The 20900-nt window shown below is 36.3% G+C and overlaps 1 protein-coding gene across 1 annotated transcript in view; it reads left to right on the forward strand.

Annotated features, from left to right (window-relative positions):
• Positions 1–20900, forward strand: part of LOC122815364 (dynein axonemal heavy chain 3-like) — a 4921723-nt gene that overhangs the window by 3859181 nt on the left and 1041642 nt on the right. The window contains exon 61 of the mRNA XM_044087818.1: positions 3030–3208. Coding sequence (XP_043943753.1) covers positions 3030–3208 — 179 coding nt within the window. The remainder of the gene's footprint in view (positions 1–3029; positions 3209–20900) is intronic.

Below are 20900 nucleotides of genomic sequence, written 5' to 3' on the forward strand. Positions count from 1 at the left end.
TATTCAGAAGCTCGGGTTTTCAAAAACTTGAAATTCATATTGTCAAGATGATATGATTGAGTTTCCAAACAAAGTGTACCTTCTGTGCCCACACACACCCTGCATCTTATATATATAAACTCTGAGATTGCACTATAGTGGGGAAAAGGATAAATTCCCTGATCCGCACTGTATCGCATTCTCCATTTGGCAACCTCAATCATATCTTTTCAACAACATGAATTTCAGGTTTCTGAAAACATGAGCTTCTAATTAGAACCTATATATATATATATATATATATATATATATATATATATATAGATAGATATATATATATATAGATATATATATATATATATATATATATGTATAGTTTACCTTCATGTGTGCGTATTGCACATGGGCAAACAGCAATTGTCCAAAAGGCAGTTGCAAAGTTTGCAAACGCTGAACGGAAAAAGGTTTGAATGTGCAATGAGCGAATGCACAGTGACATTCGCTCATTGCGTATTCGACATTGTGGGACAGATTGCACTATAGTGGGGATCGGAAAATGGTTCCTTTCCCCACTGTAGTGCGATCTCAGAGTTAGAATATTAAAGTAGGGGGTGGAGGGCACTTCATTAGATTTTTTGTTCGACATTAATGTTCGAAAATCAGCGAATCTGCTTTTCGATTTGCTGATTTTCGAACATTTAAAACTGTTGCTGTTTTCATTTTCGTGGTTACAATTAGATCATATGAGCAATTGCACCACTGTGATTCAGCTTTGTAAAGGTAAACCTATATATATATATATATATATATATATATATATATATATATATATATATATATGGATTTAGGATGTTTGCTCGACTGAGCAAATGACCAAAATCCAAAATGGCTGGGCATACTTACGTGAAAGTGCTTTCCACCGAAGAAGCACTTTCACATAAGTATGACTGTTGCCGAGGGAGTACTACAGTGCGGGTAAGGGAAATTTCCCTTTTCTCTACAGTAGTGCGGTCTCGGAGGGAGAATATTAAAGTAGTCAGGGTGTGGGGGGCACAGGGGCTCAAAGCCCCCCTGCTAAAATGTAAATGTAGTGGGTTTTTTTTTTGGTCACACACTTTAACGAAAGCGCTTTTTTGACAAAAGCGCTTTCGTTAAAGTGTGTTCGGGTTTTAAGAATTCGAACGTTTTCTCAGTCAAGCAAACATCTTAGATCCACATATATATATATATATATATATATATATATATATATATATATATATATTTTATATATATATATATATATATATATATATATATATATATATATAAACACGCACACCATTCCCCTTTTTTTATTTTCTACACGGGTTTAGGGTTTACTTACAACTGTCGCAATCTGTCTCAGTTCAGTGCCCCTCTTGTACCTTTTTTTAACAGTCATGCCTGACTTTTGCAGGTCTTCTCTCACACTATCCATCCAACTCTTTGCTGGACACCACTACTTCTTCTGGTCTTCTTCCTGTCAAAAACTTCCTTACTAGATTGTCTTCTGCTTTTTTGTACATGTACCCAAACCACTGTAATCTATTCTGTTTGATCTTTCTGCAACTGCCGCTATTTTAGCTTCTGTTGTAATGTGCTCATTTCTTCACCTCTCCTACAGAGAACATCCTACAGCCCATCTCACGCTCTTCATCTCCATCACCTTTAGCTTTCTCAACTGCTTTACTGCCCATATTTCTGTACCATACAGTTGTACTGGTCACACCACTGTTTTGTCCACCTTAGTTTTCAGCTTCTTTAGCATTCTTCTATCATACACTATCCCTGACGCTCTGTGCCACTTGACTGCAAATCCTTTGCTTCTAGGTTTGACCTTCTCATTCAGACTTGCCTTCTCCTCAACCACCCCTCCATATACTTGAAGCTGTTTACTTGTTCCACTATTTTCCCTTCTATCTCAATTCTCAGCTTCTTCTGATTTCCCCATTTGCTGCCATAACCACTGTTTTGTTTGTTCTCTGTTTCATCTCATGTGCCTTCAGCTATGTATTCCATTCTTCTATCCTTTGCTGAAGTTCCTGCACAGAGTTTGCTTGTAAATGTATCGTCTGCATACAGCAACTTTGTTGATCTGTCCCCTCCAACCTGTTTGCTAATGTAGTCCATCACCAGTAAGAACAGTAGTGGGCTCAGAGCCATACCCTGATGCACACCCACTCCCACTGGGAACTCCTTTGTGAGACCAAACACTGTACATACTTGAGTCATTGCATCCTTGTACATAGCCTGCACTAATTCTACCAATGTTTCTGGGACTTCAAACAACTGCAGGACTGCCCAAATCAGCTTTCTTGGAATCTTGTCATATGCATTCTCCAGGTCTAGGATTGCCCAGCTAGACTCTTCCCCATCTCTAGTTTTTTTTTTTTCAACTGTTTCATTGCAAACATTGAGTCAGTTGTGCTGCATCCTTTTCTGAAATCAAACTGCTCATCTCCCATCTTACTTTCTACTACTCTGCATATTCATTTATCAAATCACCCTCTTCAGAACTGCAGACGAATAAGGCTATGAGCACTTAATGAGTTTCTTCCTGCAGTCAATGACACAAGGTTTGGTTCCTTCTACTTCCATTTGCCTACTGTGTGACACTGAACAAATCACTTAACCAGACAGTGCTCCTGGGTCATGCCTGGAATGGGACACGAGTTCAGTGGCCTTATCCAGTTAACAAATGAATAAAATAAAAATGTGTAGTATATGCACATATGCTTTGTGTAATATGTATAAATATGTGATTTTCTGTATATAACAAGCTTATGCCACACAGCATCCAGTTATAATCAGCATGTGTTACTTCTTACACACACACACACACACACACACACACACATACATATATATATATATATATATATATATATATATATATATATATATATATATATATATATATATATATATATATATATATATATATATATACATATATAAGTAAATATTAAGTGACTGTTTGAAATTAAGTATAAAATTAAGTATTTTGTTTCTGATATTTTCTTGAATAGGTTGCAAACCACTCGAGTGTATTGTTCTTTGTCATCTCCAATCTGGCGTACATTGATCCAATGTATCAGTATTCTCTGGTGTGGTTTATCAACTTGTACATCAGTTCCATTATCAATAGCCAGTCCTCTCCATTGTTACATGAGCGAATAAGCAATCTCAATGAGCACGTCACATTCAGGTAAATGCAATCACTGTTTTAAATTAGAACTCTGTTACAAAAGAAAGAATTTAAGATGTTATCACACCTTTCAGAAGATGCTTTTTCAAAGAATTTTCTTCTGTTTTAAAACAAAGGTAAAACAGAAGACTTCTAAATTTGCAGTGCAATATTTTAAGGGGTTTCCAGATGTGTTATTCAAACCTATCCTTATATGAGTGTCTCTTTACACTATGTTAAATTTAACTGCTTTAGCAGTTTTCTACGTTCTTTAAATTGCTTTATATATAAATAAAGTAATAGGTAGTGATCTCAAATAGTAAAGTACTGATAACAATGAGTGCTTGACATAAGGATGTCTTTATTTTGTTGTTTTCATTTACAGTGTCTGCAATGATCAACAAATCAGGTAACAATATTCTCTTTGCATATATCCCATGTGCCTCTAATACAAGAGGTTTAAGGAATCACACAGTGGAAACTCTAGCTTGGCTAGATTTTTCTTTTAGTTTTTAGTGATTGATTTGTCTGTGTGACTTTTGTACTCATTGTTTTAATTTATTAGTTGGGATATTTTGCAGACACCTTAATTGTTATGGACATCAGCTGGGTATGACAACCCTGTGTTTCTAAAAGTTAGCCAAACAGTCCATGTATGTTGTGCTGATGAAGGTATAAGATGGCTGAAACATGCATGCCGACGGCTAGTGGGATTTGTCTTTATTGGTCTGAATTTATCCATGACAGACTTAGAAAGAAAAGTCATTTGCATAAATCCCATCTGCCCCTAATACAAGAGGTTTAAGGAATCACACAGTGGAAACTCTAGCTTGACTAGATTTTTCTTTTTAATTTTTCATGATGGTTTTGTCTTTGTAACCTTTTTATTCATTGTTCTTGTTTATAAGAACAGAAAGAAGGTACTTACCTCTGATGCATGTGCACCTCCATTAGTCTGAGCAGGAAAAGGTACATTTCATTAACCCTGTGTAATGATCAGAAGAAAACCGTATAGTAACTTACTTGCAGTTAGCCTAAGGCAGTTGCTCCTCACCTTTCCATCCCATCCCTCAAGAAATACCACACTACTAAATGCCTCAGCTCCCTTAGCTTCTACCATACATTCTAATAAATAATTCTGTCTATCAGCAATGCTCAGTATGAAGAATAGTTCCTTGCACCAGATTTCAAATTTCAAATTATTTTACTTGGAAACATTCAGTTTTTTGCTAGGACCCTTTCAATGGGAGCATGTCTGGTCCCTATGTGTTAGTCTCCTTCAGCACCCCATGTCATTTCCACCTACTAGATTGGAATTTCCATATCAGTTCTTTCTTCACTGCATCCCTCTCCTTCAGGCTTTGTCCTTCCTCTCCAGCATAATTGTATAATTTTCTCTTTAATGCATTATGTACACATTACACATCTGGTTAGTTAGTTCATTATTTTGTAACCAGATTAGCTAGTACCCAGAGGCCTTCCATAATACTCAGCTATACAGCAACAGACTTAAATGTGATCAGACAAAATTTCTAGATGAACTTCTGAAGGCTTATACTACACACATAACGAGGTAATAAACTCATAGTAAACATGAAACATATGTAGAACAGAACACATCCCCTGTGAAATAAAGCTTCAGGTCCCTCATCTTCTTCTTCTTCCCTCTGTTCTTACTACTGTTCTAGTAACTTTTCTCTTGACTCTGATCTGTATTGTTAACCTTCTATATAACCCCTCCCGACTCCTCAAGAAATCTATACCCATACATAGTACTCAATCAGTGTCATGAGCAATTCCTGATAAAAAGGTACTGTATTACCTTCTAACATCTAGAATTTACCCTTATACACACACACACACACACACACACACACACACACACACACATATATATATATATATATATATATATATATATATATATATATATATATATATATATATATATATACAAAAATACTTTGTTTTAGCTGGCAGTCTTTCATTCTAAGCCTGATTATTTAGTTCTTCTGTAGTAACATCTCCCAATCCTACTGCCATTTTAGATTTTTGGACTGACCTCCACAGCTGTATGTTCTACCCCAAGATTATTATTCCCAAGGTGCATTATTTTTCATCTACATGGGGTGAAGTAAAGTTGTCACCTTTACACCATGCTTCCAATCTCCTCAGGTCCCTTTTCAGACTTCCTGCTCATTGGCTACCATGCTCCATCCTTTATATTTTCCTTAAGGGATCTTTCATGCCCTACCTCAGTTTAAGGACACATACGTGAAATAAGGCAAGACTAGGGGCCAGTCTCCCAGCCCCAAGGTACTTTTCATACCCTGTCTGGGATCTCCCATGACTACTACTCTCTCTTTCCTGCTGTACAACTCATGTCCTGCCTAGTTATGAAGTTCACCACCTGTTCCTATCCTTGTCAACTTTGCAAGGAGCCTGTAACATGGGATTGAATCAAAGCCATTGCTGAAATCTACAAACCAAATCAGGATAACAAACTCTTGTAAACAAAAAAGAAAACAGGCTCCGATCCAGAGGGTAAACTCCAAAAGATTTATTCAATGTTAAGCGCTTTTCGTCTTCCTTTTTCGGAAGTCTTCTTCAGACAAAAGAGAAAAAATTCTTATACACAATTTAAAAGAAAAAAAAAAGCCACCAACACAGCGTAACACATGTATCATACAGCTGCCAGTCAATTAACCACTTAAAACCAAAGTTAATTAAAGTTATACCAGTTCTAAAACTTCATTCATAACTAAAAAATGGTTCTTCAATGCTCCGTTTCTAAAATCATTACAAACGTATCCCCGTGCATATAAATATAACAGAAAAAACTTTGCTCGAATATATAGAAAACATGTACCTATAAATATAAATACATGCTTACTTTAAATGCGAAGTGTTATCACAACATGAAGAAATGAACAATAATTAAGGTTAATTAAAGATATAACAGCTCTGAAAACTTCTTTCATTATTAAAAACAATCCTTTGAAAATCCGTTTAAAAATTCATTACAATCGGATCACAGTGCATAAGAAGGTATCACCATGCATATAAATAAAGAAATACATTGCTCAAGTATATAGCAAACATGTAACATAAAAATAAATATATGTTTGTGCCTCAGATACAAACCGTTGTCACAACATGAAGAAATGATAATGCCAGCAATACAAATTTGACAAGTTAAAGTGTCAAATATAACAAAGAAAACATCTGATACTCAGTATGCCACACAACTGCAGGCTTGCTAAACAAAAAACTTCAAAGGGTGTACCTACTGCACTTGTGTTGTACTGAAACATCCGTTCCAAAACAAAAATGCGATAAATAAAGATGCAATAAAGAAATATATTTAAAAGAATATACCTACAGCACTTACATTCTACTAAAATTTTCATTCCAAAGCAAAAAATACATTAAATAAATATGCTTAAATATAGACAACGAGTAAACATACAAAAAAAAAAAAAAAATATATATATATATATATAATAAATAAGCATAAATATGCAAATAAATATAAATATGCATTTACAAGTTAGTAGGATCGGATTACCATCACATACTAGGAAATGACATTACCAATAACACTAAATCAATAAAAGACTTATCTACAGCATAAAGAAGACGTCTAAATGGAATAACCAACATGTTATACAACCTTAACAAATGCTGTAATACTAAAAGAATCAATGTTGAATATTAGTCCATATACTAAACCTATAAGACAAATATCCCATGAAAAATCACCTAAGGGTTGTGTAAACTAACCTAGGTACTGACATAAATTACAATCCATGTGATAAAATCACCTCAACAAACTTCTTAACTTCAAAACATACTTCAAAGAAGTGACTTCATTCAGACCAGGTAACGTATACGAATTAAGTCTGAGTTGCCAAATAAGTTCCCGTTTCTCTAACAATAACTGTTGGCGTCCACCTCTTTTATTAACTACTACCTGGTCAATCTCCTTAAATAAGAAGGCATGAGATGGATTCTCATCACAGTGTCTTGCTAGGGCATTAGTGCTACTCCTCTTCCTTATATGGTATCTGTGTTCATAAATCCTTTCTTTTAGCCTTCTGTCAGTCTTTCCAATGTAAAAAGTAGGACATGATTGACAGAAAGCTGAATAAACCATTGATTTAGAATTACAGCTTGACGTGTTTTGAAGTTAAGAAGTTTGTTGAGGTGATTTTATCACATGGATTGTAATTTATGTCAGTATCTAGGTTAGTTTACACACCCCTTAGGGGATTTTTCATGGGATGTTTGTCTTATAGGTTTAGTATATGGATTAATGTTCAACATTGATTCTTTTAGTTTTACAGCATTTGTTAAGTTTGTATAACATGTTGGTTATTCCATTTAGACGTCTTCTTTACGATGTAGATAACTCTTTTATTGATTTACTGTTATTGGTAATGTCATTTCCTAGTATGTGATGGTAATCCGATCCTACTAACTTGTAAATGCATATTTATATTTATTTACGTATTTATGCTTATTTATTATTATATATATTTTTTGTATGTTTACTTGTCTATATTTAAGCATATTTCTTTATTTAATGTATTTTTTGCTTTGGAACGAAAATTTTAGTAGAATGTAAGTGCTGTAGGTATACTCGTTTAAATATATTTCTTTATTTATCGCATCTTTATTTATCGCATTTTTGTTTTGGAACGAATGTTTCAGTACAACACAAGTGCAGTAGGTACACCCTTTGAAGTTTTTCGTTTAGCAAACCTGCAGTTGTGTGGCATATTGAGTATCAGATGTTTTCTTTGTTATATTTGACACTTTGACTTCTTGAATTTGTATTGCTGGCATTATCATTTCTTCATGTTGTGACAACAGTTTGTATTTGAGGCACAAACATATATTTATTTTTATGTTACATGTTTGCTATATACTTGGGCAATGTATTTCTTTATTTATATGCACGATGATACCTTCTTATGCACCGTGATTCGTTTGTAATGAATTTTTAAACAGATTTTCAAAGGATTGTTTTTAATAATGAAAGACGTTTTCAGAGCTGTTATATCTTTAATTAACCTTAGTTATTGTTCATTTCTTCATGTTGTGATAACACTTCGCATTTAAAGTAAGCATGTATTTATATTTATAGGTACATGTTTTCTATATACTCGAGCAAAGTTTTTTCTGTTATATTTATATGCACGGGGATACCTTCTTATGTACTGTGTTCCATTTGTAATGATTTTAGAAACAGAGCTTTGAAGAACTGTTTTTTAGTTATGTATGAAGTTTTAGAACTGGTATAACTTTAATTAAACAAACTCCAAAAAAGCAGAAAAAACTAAAAAGAAAACACAAACTGGATACGCTCCAATGCCGGCGGGTTATTCAAATGAGTGAAAACGCACAGTCCGTACCTCAGAGATCAAATGGTTTAATTTTAAGCACCAAAAACAAGCTTTTCGTCGGACACAGCTCCAACTTCTTCAGAAAACGGTTAAAACACTGTCTCAATACAAGCCATTGCCTTAAATACTAAAAAATCTAAATAAAAAAAAATCACATGATCCTTAATTAGTATTGCACTAAGTGCCGACACTCCCAGCAATACTAAGCCTAATGATGTAGAATTAATTACAGCAACATTCAATAAAATATCTGACAGTTGTAGTTTTCACTATAAAATGGTATACTTGTGAAACAACAAACGATAATACGCGACTTAGCAAATAAATATCTTATATTAACAGTGATATTCACAGAAAAGTACCTTGTTTGATCTCGGAGCTTTGAAGAACCGTTTTTTAGTTATGTATGAAGTTTTAGAACTGGTATAACTTTAATTAACTTTGGTTTTAAGTGGTTAATTGACTGGCAGCTGTATGATACATGTATTGCGCTGTTTTGGTGCCTTTTTTTCTTTTAAATTGTGTATAAGAATTTTTTCTCTTTTGTCTGAAGAAGTCTTCTGAAGACGGAAGACGAAAAGACCTTAACATTGAATAAATCTTTTGGAGTTTACCCTCTGGATCAGAGCCTGTTTTCTTTTTTTGTTTACATTGCTGAAATCTAGATAGATGAGTTCAGCATGGATACCAGTATCTACCTTCCTGGTGACACAGTAATAGAATTACATCTATTTACTGGGAAACCACGGCAAGATTCAATGAACTGTCTATCCTGCACTGGAACCTTGTACAATTTGAATTCAGTATTGTTTTTATCATTTTGCCCTCTTCTGAAGTCAAGCATATTGGTTGGTATTTTTCTAACTTTCTTTTTGTTCTGCTTTTATGGAACGATACTACAAATGCTCACTTTCATTCCCTCAGGAGCACTTCCTTACTAAGAAATGTGGTGGAGTTCTGTCAGGTTTAGGAAAACTCCAACAACCCTTTTTATTATCCTTGGGAAGAACCCATCTAGTCTCTTGGCCTTATCCTTCATAAGACCCCTTCCAAGACTCTCTTCACCTCCTTTGTTGATAGTTCCTCACCTGTCCATCCTTTCATTGTATCTCCTTCAAAGACCTGTCCCATCCCTTCTGCTTCTTTGGTAAACACTAATAAAAAATACATACCTCTAGAATGTTCATCTGCTCCTTGTTGTCCTTATACTTTTGCCCTTCATAGGTCAATAGGTTAATAGGTGGTTATAAGGTTATTATCAGCACAAGAGCCATTTTAAGCCAAGCCAAGGTTGCCCCAAATTTACCAAAATATTGCTACCATGCATCAATATCTCAAGGAATTATACAGTTATAATATAGGCTCAGACACATGAAACATTCATAGGCTGTGCCATGTCCATTAGGGACATTGGTGTCAAACCATGGGTGCATTTGTGATTTTTCATGCATAGTCCAAGTTATTTTTAAATGAGCTAGGGATGAGCTTTGCTTCACATGAATGGGAAACCTGTCCCAGGAAAGGAATAATCTTTGAGACACATACCTGTCTCTCTAACATGTCATGTCTCTGTTACAGATGAGGTTTAGATCCTTAGAACAGCTAGTTCTGATGCTGTTTGTTTTATGGATGTGCAACAAATCCATCAGTGTGGGATCAGAGGATGCATTGTAGGCTAGGCATAGATCTTCATATTGCAGTCTGTAGGAGACAAGTAAAGGGACATGGCTCTGAGATGGTCTGCACAGGACATGTTGTTCATTCCCTGTATTCTTTTTGTCAGGAACTTCCTTGGTCTCTCAAGTTGTTGCAGGCACATGGTTAGGTACGTTCAGAAGGGTGCATTGTACTCAATGACTGGTCTGATGACAGACACGTATAGCGAAACAATGACTTCCTTGGACTTGGATGACATGCCCTTACTTCCAAGTTGTTCAACATAGAATGATGTTCAGGTTACTGTCAGCCTGCGTTCCTAGATCCCTGACCACTGGGTCTACTTTTTAGGAGTGTATTATCAGTGTAAATGCCAGTGAATGGTATATTTCCAAAGAGTACTATTATGCATTTTTTTTCACATTGAGTTTTAGTCCATGGCTCTGACCCCAGGTGTTTGAATGTGTCAGGCCTTCTTGAAGGGTTTCTCTGTCTTTCAGGAATTCATTGACCATACCTAGTTTTTAGTTATCTGCAAGCATGGTGAGCCAAAGGCCCTTGATGTTTGCCTTAACTTCAGAGAAGTAGATGCCAAAAAACAGAGGCCCCAACACTGGTACCTGTGGTACTCCACTAATGACTAGCATCTTTGTGGAGTCAGATTCCATTATCCTAATGTCCTGTGTCTTTTATGTTACCTGCTGGCTATCCATCTGGACACACAGGGGTTTATGTCTAATTTTCTAACTTTATCTAGAATGCCCTTGTGTGATATTATATTGAATGCTTTGGCCAGGTCAAGGTCAGCAATGTGCACTGTTTTCTCTCATCCATAACTGTAGTGATCTTCTTGAAGAAGCCCACCATGTTAGGTAGGCATGATCTGCCTTCTAACTAAACCAAACAGGGTAGGGTCCAGTGTCTGTAGGTTTTCTGCATTGTTGTAATACATACCAGAGAAGTTTGATACTGACCTTTCTTAATACATATATGTTAAGCAGGGGCGGCCCGTGCTATTGGACTGCCGGACTGCAGCCCCCCCAGCTGTAAAAATAAAGAAAATAAAGAAAATAAAAGATAAAAAAAAAATTTAAATTTGCGGACTTTCGCACATGTGCACTAGTCCGGACTGCTGCTGAGACAGTCTGGAGCATGCGCAGACTGTTTCAGCAGCGGTCCGGACTGGGAAACATGTAAGAGCAGTGATCCCAGAAGTCTATGCATTTGTAACTGCATAGACTGTCACTGGAAATGGATCAGACGTGGACTGCAACATCGGCAGGCTGGAGTCTCGTCGGGGGAAGAACATCTTGCGTGGTGGATGTGCTCCAACGGACGTAATGCACGGGCAGGTTTGTAGTGCACTAACAGCTATGGATTTAATGGCACGAATGTATGGGATCTACATCGCTCCAGGTAAGGTGTGTGTGTGTGTGTGTGTGTGTGTGTGTGTGTGTGTGTGTGTGTGTGTGTGTGTCTACAATTTGACCCTAGCAGTAAGATGATTCATTGTGTAATGGTATTTGTGTTTATGTAGGCGTGAGGAAATTTTGCCAAAAACACAAGGAATCCCCCCCCCAATTCTACAGGGGAGGGCATTTTTGAGTATATTCTTAGCATTGCCAGAAACTCTGTTTAGGGAGGCTGTGTGTGAAATAGAGCTAGAGATGGAAGTTGCAAGTAATCTTGGAATAGATATCAGAGACATTAGCAAACAGACTTTTAATTCAACTAGACCATGCTCCTGAGCAATTATTTTATCAGTACAAGCATTTGTGCTAAAAAATTATGGAGTGAGTTGATTTGGAGGTATTAGGGGGCCACAACAGTGTGTAGTAGTGCTTTCTATGAAGAAAAAGATGCCTGCAAAGGAAGAAATATGTGCTGACCATATGGTATCATAAAAGGAGCTGCCTGAAATTCAGCATGGAAAAAACAAAACAGAGAAAATGTTAGAGAACCATGGGGCTTCAAGTCTTCTGCAGAAGCAAATAGAAGTGAGAATTAATATGTATAACTAACAGGGGGTATAGGGAGACAGTCCCTCATGTGGGGGTGCAGGGGGTGTCTTGTGTCCTCCAAAATAATATTTTTTTCCTGTCATTGTGAGGGTTTGCCCCTGTTACATTTATGTACAGGAAAGTCAGCATTAACTGTGTTGGGTTATGAGGGAAGATCAGGATTCAATATGTGGTTTTAAGTGGTGCGTAACTCAATAATAAAATACACAAATAAATGGCTTACAGCTATAATGTGCCATTAAACTTACTTTAGCTTGTTTAAGCTGCACTACTGGTAGGTATACCTGCAGAAGGGGGGGGGTGAAAATGCCCTAGTTGCTATACACTGGTGGCTAGAACAAACTCATGGTGGTGTGGTAGGGAATACCTCAGGCTTGAACCCTGTACCTTGTATGCAGGTGGTAAGGACCTGAATTACCTACCCACCACAATTTGTAAAAGCATTGCAGATTTTTGCCTCATATTTGATCTGATCTGTTCCTCATAATATCTGTGGTTTCTAAATGCTGCTATGCTTGAAATTTGATGGTGCAGTGGTAGCATTGTTGCCTTTCAGCTGCAGGTTCTCAGGTTTGATTCTTGGCTGAGGTGCCTTCTGTGTGGGGTCTGCATCTTCTCCCTGTGTTTGTGTGCATTTGCTTTTGTGTCCTCCCTTGCTACAAAGATATGTCTGCATTATTTCTTCCTGGGCCTCTGCTGAAAATTGTTTTTTTTATTCCAAGTCAGACTGTCCTGATTAACAAATGTTAAATAAAATTGATAGGTATTTGAATTTCAGACTTCAGGTTTCTGAATGTTTAATTCCTTACATATTTGATGGTGCAGTAGTAGTATTGTTGCCTCACAGCTGTAGGTTTTCTGGTTTGATTCTTGGCTGGTGTGCCTTCTGTGTGGAGTCTGCATCTCATCCCTGTGTTTGTGTGGATTTGCTCTGGTGTCCTGCCATTTTACAAAGACATGTGTCTGCAGTATTTCTCCCTGGGCCTCTGCTGAAAATAGTTTTTGTTCCGTCAGAAGTAAAATTGACAGGCATTTGAATTTCAGACTTCATATTCTTCAGAAAATACATAGTAACACAACCTTTTATTCTAGCAATTTTCTAAGTTTATAAGATGAATATTTGAAATTTGTCCTTATTTTTGGGACTGTGTTACTCCATTATTGGCTTTGTCCAGATTTTTTGTGCTAAGGTTGACAGCTATGGCAAGAACTGAATTCACTGAATATGTTTGAGGGCTGTATTCTCTCATTACTGGGTTTGTCCAGGTGCTTTGTGCCAAGATGTTGACAGCTATGGTGAGAACTGAATTCATTAAATGATAGCCATTTAAGTTTCAGTCTTCCTCTCTTTCACAAAGCAGCTGATTTGGCGTAGTGGTATGTTGCTCTGACTGTTTTGCACAGGGACATTGGTAGTAAAATGTATGGTGGTAACACAGCATTTTTCTTTCACAAAGCAGCTGATTTGGCAAAGTGGTATGTTGCTCTGACTCTTTTGCACAGGGACCTTGGCAGTAAAATGTATGGTGGTAACACAGCATTTTATTCTAGCAACTTTCCAAGATTATACAAGCAATGTTTAATGTGTCAATGGTTTTTGGGCTTTTGACCCCCCCCCCCAATAAATTTGGCCTTTTCCAGATTTTTTGTGCTATGAAGTTGAGATGCAGTTGAGTATTGAGTAGATTTTACAAGGAGCTGAGAGCTGCAGGGGAAGAGAAGTTTAGTGCTGCTTATGTTAAGTCTACTTGCATTGTTAATAGCACAACAGGTTGTGTACTTGCTTTTGATGCAGAAGGTTGTTGGTTCTACTCCCACAATGGGTAAATGCTGCCGTACTGAAAAAGTTAAGATACTAACTATGAGCCTGCTATCAGTTTGCCATCCATTTCCTATTGAAATATTACTAGCTTATCATTTTTAATGTAATATAGGCAATTTATTCCTCAGGGGCATCAGACACTTTATTTTTCGATGAAACCATGAAATATAAAGGTGTTTGCTAGCAGCAACCTCTTCATTAGTTACAGATTTATTTAATGTGGAATTATTTAGATGATGTTTTTACTTCTTCAGAGATTGTGCATATTTACTGATAATGGTGGACTGTAGAATTGTGCATATTTACTGATAATGGTGGACTGTAGAAGTTTGAGTAGACTTTTATGATGGAAATGTTCTGAACTGGGCAGTTTTGTCATTATGGGTGCATGCATTTTGTTTCATTGTTTACTGGAAAGATGTTCTGAATTGGGCAGTTTTGTCATTATTGGTGCATGTGTTTTGTTTCATAGTTTACTGGAAAAATGTTCAAAACAATAGGAAGGTGTATCAAAGGGCACATGTATGTTTCATATGCAAGGGGTCTATGATTTGAAAACAGCCCAGAATTAATCTTTATCTGCCACTGGTAAAATGTATTTTCTTTGAATGTGGGTTTCAATGCTGTTTCAATGAATGTGAGTTTCAAGGGCAGAGAAGTTTTAATGCTAAGTTTGTTTAGCAGATGTCTTAGTGTTTGTGCTGTAAAATGCAAAATAAAACTTTCAAATGAAGTCCAAATCATCATAGAAGTAAATCAGTATGCACATTAGTGTTTATGGCAAATGGAGTGAAATAGCCAAATAATGGATTATTGGGATGGCTGCAGGGGGAGGCTCCATTCGACCATAATTTTGTGAGGGGGAAGGGCGGCAAACTTAAAGACAGCCCCAGCTGAACTATACCTCACAACTGTCCAGATTTTCAAAGAATGAATAGATTTTTGCTTCTTATTTTTGGTTTGTTCCTCATAAAATTTGTTGTTTTCTAGCAAATCATTTAGGAATTAAGTCACTAAATAATGACACACTGAGTTTCAGACTTCATAACCTTCAGAAAAATGCATGCTAAAGTAAGACCTGTTGTTCTATCAACTGTCTCAGTTTATACAAGAGCAATTTTTAGTACTGTTTATATGTTCCCCCAATATATTTGGCCTTGTCCAGATTTATTGCATTAACAGGTTGAGAGGTACATGCAAATAAATTGCTTTATAGAATTAGGCATAGCCAAACCTCTCAACGGTCCCTGATTTTGGCTCAAAATGTTGCTCCTCCCCCTAATAATCCCTCCGCAAAATAGCAATTTTGGAAGAAAACCTGGAGGGTTTACAATTAAGAAATAACTGTAATAATCAGAGTTATAGATTACTTTTATTTCAGAAATGCATGTAGATTCTTTTGTCAGCTGCTCAAGTTAGCAGTACTAATATTAAAGTGTCCCTTCTTTGACAGGTTCCCAGCTGTATTGTGTGGCTATTATATATTTTTACATCACATTTTTGGTCCATGTTTCATAAAATTGTGTTTTTTTGGCAAATTAGTGACAAATCATTAAAGACTGAAGTTAGAAAATAATGACAGACATTTGAGTTTCAGATTTCATACTCTTCAGAAAATTCATACTAATGCAAGACCTCTATTATCTTTCTAAGTTTATAAGAGCAATATTTAAAAATTGTCTTTATTTTTGGGCCTTTGTCCCACTTCTTTGTATGGCTTTGTCCAGATTTCTTGCTCTGAGATTGAGAGGTATGACAAATGTGTCAGGGCCATCACAGTCAGCCAGAGACATTTCAAATTGTGACATATTTGTTGCACCCCACTCCCCCATGTAGTGACTCTGAATGTGTCGAAGCAAGGCAAGGAGTAGTTATGCAGTGTAAATGTGTAGAGTATCCCCCCACCCATCCAAGGTAGACACAAGTACTAGAGTGGCGTTTCATCTGTCCTTGATTTTTGCAGAATGGTCTGGTTTCTGTCATATTTTTTGTACTGTTGATTTATGCTTATTACTCAAAGTGCCTGTTGCTCTGTGTTTAAGTAGCAATACTTTAATGAACATCAGGTAAGCTTGGCTGAGATCGTAAGATGCAAGTAAGCTTTAATAAGCATACTGTTAAAGAATTGCCAAAATTAAAAGCCTTTCTGTTGTTGCCATGTAGAGAATACTTAACTACATAATGTATAAGGCCTGGGTATTGAAATGCATATAACAGTATTTGTAATAAAGGACAGGATTACATTATTTTAAGAAGCTCATTACACTTGGAGACTTCCAGTCATCTCTGCAGGCTTTACCCATAAACTAAACAGAATGCCAATCGTGTGGTCCATAACCTATAGAGTAATCCTTTTAAGCAATGTATCTTGAGCTTATTTCTTGGTTGCTTTTCATTTTTTACTTTGATCATGTTTTCCCCATGAAACAAGTAGATAGTTGTCAGGCAGCAGGTCTTTTTTTGGATAAGAAACATTTTTACAAGTGGGGGCATCAGAGATTTCTACTTTCAGCATGTTCTGAATATAAATTATAATTAGAACTGCAGTGCAAGAAGTGGTTTGAGTTGACTGCTGCTTGTTTTTCTTATACTTGATTTTGACTGGCATTCCATTAATGTATTTAAAAAGTAATTTATTTTTTCATGCCTCACAACCTTTTTGTTTCCATCTAGATATTAACTAAGCTGTCATGCAACCTGTGCATTGAAATATTTTTATTCTTCTACACTTCATTTTGTCTTGATTGTACTCTCATAATGATGGTTTGGCACCCAGGGCAGTGTATTTAGTTAGTTTTTGTGGTTTTGAGCATAGCTCCTCCCCTTTCTAGTTGGCTGCACCCCTTCCCATTGACCCCACCCATTCAGCTGTCTCCTGCAGCCCCCCTTTGATTTAAAGTCATCAACCACCACTGAAGGGCATTAAACTGTGATGATTCATTTTAAGCAAATATTTATGTGTTCATATTGTTTGCCCCAAATTATTTAATTCTCCCCAAAATTAGTATAATGATGTGTATTCATATATATATATATATATATATATATATATATATATATATATATGTGTGTGTGTGTGTGTGTGTGTGTGTATTCACACACACATATATATCTATGCCAATCTATATATATATATATATATATATATATATATATATATATATATATAGGGTCTATATCAGAACATCGAAGTATTAAAACTTTGAATGTTCTGATATCGAACACAATTTAAGTGAATGCTAAGAATAGCGAAGCTGCAGACCAGCAAATTCTTTCCTCAGGAAAGAATTTGGTTGGTCGTTTCTGTGGCTTTGCTATGCTTAGTGCTGTGGTGGAAAGTTACGGGTTGGGTTCAGGTAAGTGTACAATTGCTTGTACGTTAGGGTTAGGGACAGTTTAAGTGAGTTATGGTTAGGGCGCGGGTTAGGTGAGTGTGACCTTAGGGTTAGGGTTTAGATAGTAGTGTATGTTTAGTTTAGTGTAGCGTTAGATGTAGGAATTTAGGTGTATGTGTGTGGTTGCTGTTTGTTTGATGTGCTTGTGTTGTGTGTATGTGTTTCGGAGCAGCAAATTTTTTCCATGGGAAAAAATTCATTGTTCTGAATGTCCGATATTTTCTTGTTTAGATGTTTTGGGGCTGATGAAATAGCGTTCACTATTTTCATCTTTTGATAACGTGATATAAATATATATATATTTCCAATCTGTTTTTTTTTTTTATTCTAAGTTATAGTGCTAGTATATTATGTTACCAACCTTTGCTATTTTTGCTAACTTATCTGGAATGCAAAAGGCTCTATGAATACCTTTCAAAGTAAAAATTTTCTAACATGAAGCTTGAGATGTTTTTACCAGAAATTGAATTTCTTTTTTACAAATTCAGATAGTCACTAATCTTAATTTTGAAAAAGAAATTACTAATGCTTGTGATATATTTTAAAAGTCTAATAAAATTTACTTTTTCTGGTTTCTACTTAAATAATAGCTCACTTATATACACTAATAATTTGGAAAAGTCATGAGTTTGGATTCCGTCTATTTTTATCTGAAGTCTTTCCTGAATAAAGTTTCTAATTCATTGTATACATTTCCACACTTTGCTCTCTGACTCATATCAATGGCTTCTAGTTTGTGCTGTTGGAAACAATTATGCCTTGCGATGAAATTCCTTTCTTTCCAACATTTTATTTTGGTTTTATTATTATCTTCTTTTAACACTCTAGTAGCACAACATGTATAAATTAAATGAAAATGCTTAACATTTTCAATCAAATACATACATATATACATAAAAGTAAAGAAAGTACAGTTTCAAATTGCCCTTAAACATGCTTTTAAAAATAAAGATGTCATTCAGCCATATTTAATGCATGTATTAAATGAACCTGGCAATGTTATCCTTCAACAACATATGCCATCGCCCAGTTCAGTAGTGCAGCTACCCAAAAACTCCAATCACTAGTAAATGAGTCATTTTCAATATCAGGGATACCTGCATCTGAGCTCCATGCAATTCAATCACTATAGTCTTTGAACAGACATTGGAAGAGAACCTTAGGGATTTGAATCAAACAGACACCATTGGCACCTTCATTATTTACAATTTGTCTTGTAGAACCCTGATAGTAAATTCAACTCTGTTGTTACTAAAAAGGCCAGCATCATGAATACTGTTACTGGTATAAAATGATTTACTCAGAAGCTCCGTTTAAAAATACTTCTTTGTGAAAATGAGTCTAGTAATGTTGATGACATGTACAGTTTAAAAATAATTACTTTTAATCCCTCCATCCACCCTACCCTAGCAGTCTTTGAGAGAATTTGTAAATCTGAGATATGAATTTCTGTTATGGCCAAAAGGTATTATACTGTTGTGCTACAGCAAACAAAAGTGATTCATATCATAGACATTATATCACTCTGATTAAATTTGCTTACCTGTCAAAAAAACAGGAGCTATATTATCATTTTATATGCTACCTTGCACAGATTTGTGAAACTATATTGTATGTTTGGACAGGAATAGTAGAATGAAAAGTAGTGTTATTTGGATCCTGGGGCAGTCTGAAGAGGCACACTGCACTCTGAAAGCATGTGGGAAGCTGTTTTGTCTTTCTTCCAAAAATGGCCATCCTTACACTGGAATTCAGATTAAAAAGACTAATGAAGAGGACTATGAGTGCCTGCATATGTGCCTCGATTGCACTAGCCCACTGTATCAGGAAAACGTTTTCCTGTACATTCCTATAACTGTTATGGTGGTCTTATGGTTTGTCCAGTCTATATGTTTGTCTGGGGTGGTGAGTACAGCAGTCCTATGCCTACACATACGTACACCCCCATGTAGTAGGGAAGGGAAATAGTGGCAGTAACCAAGGTTAACATTAATATTGGCAGCAGGGGTGACTGACTTACCTACTGACAGGTGCACTTGCTACATTTGTTCTCATTTTTGTTCCATGCAGCTATTGTATTACACACTCCCAAAGCTGCCTCTTTGATTATAGTATGGTTTATGCAGGTTTCACTATGTCTATAGCTATCATCCTGGCAGCTGGTAACAACAGCACACAGTCTGTAGCACTGCAGCATGTGTTCACAGATGTATGCATATACAGAGGACAGTATGTGTGGCAGATGCTGGATTATTTCAAACCTACTAAAAATCATATATTACTAGAAACTCTTATGACACATGGATGGCACCTGTTGGGGTGCTAACCAACTTTCATGTGACCAGATGGGGAGAAGGAGTCACACATTACAGCAGTGTTGTATGACTGTCACCAACATGCTATGTTTTGTAGGATTGAATGTGTGTGGTGCTGTGCTGGTGTGAAAAAAAATCTTTGGGTTCTATAAGGAATTTATTGGCAATTTAGATTAGCATCATCTGCAACTGAATATTAACAAAAGGGAGTTTATAATTTCTGTGAACACTTTAAATGAAGTCATATGATCGCGCTACAGTGGGGAAAAGGGAAATCTCCCATTCCGCGCTTCTGCAGACACTGCGGAATGAGACATTTCCCTGTTCCCCGCTGTAGCGCAATCTCGGAGTTAGTATATTTAAGTAGCAGGTGTGCAGAGGGCTTGTCTCCCTTCAGAATCCCTCACCTAAGGCACTCACACACTTCATTTAACCCCCCCCTTCAGATGTTTGAGTTTCTGAAAACACGATCATATGGTCTCCAACATATGAGTTTCGAGATTTTGGAAACTTGATCAACTGAAGTGAACCTATATATATATATATATATATATATATATATATATATATATATATATATATATATATTTCACTTTAGAAGCTCGAAATACTGAAATATCAAAATTCAGTATTTTGAGCCCGTAAAGTGGAATCCTGAAAAGAGCGAAACCTCAGAAGTGCGAAATTCAAAACCTCAAATACCGGAGGTTTTGAATTAGTGCTTCTGGTGTTTTGTTGTGGTTATGGATTCAGGTTTGTGTATGTGTTAACGGTTTTGAGTAGGAGCTGTGGTGTGTGTTAGTGTGTTTTGTTGCAGTGATGCGTGTGTGCGAGGAGAATGTAGTTTGTGCCGTGGTGTTTTGTGTGTGTTAGTATGTAGTGTGACCTCGGAGTTAGAATATTTAAGTGGGGGGGGGGGGTGCAGGGGGGGCTTGCACGCCTGCTTTTATGTAGTAGAGAGCTTGTGTTTGTGTGTGGGGAGAAAGGTGTGTGTGTGTGTGTGTGTGTGTGTGTGTGTGTGTGTGTGTGTGTGTGTGTGTGTGTGTGTGTGTGTGTGTGTGTGGAGTAGAAGAGCTAATTCAAAATCCCTGATGTG

Source organism: Protopterus annectens, chromosome 11.part0 (genome assembly GCF_019279795.1).
Source record: "Protopterus annectens isolate FY-2018-M chromosome 11.part0, PAN1.0, whole genome shotgun sequence".
Lineage (NCBI taxonomy): Eukaryota > Metazoa > Chordata > Ceratodontiformes > Protopteridae > Protopterus > Protopterus annectens.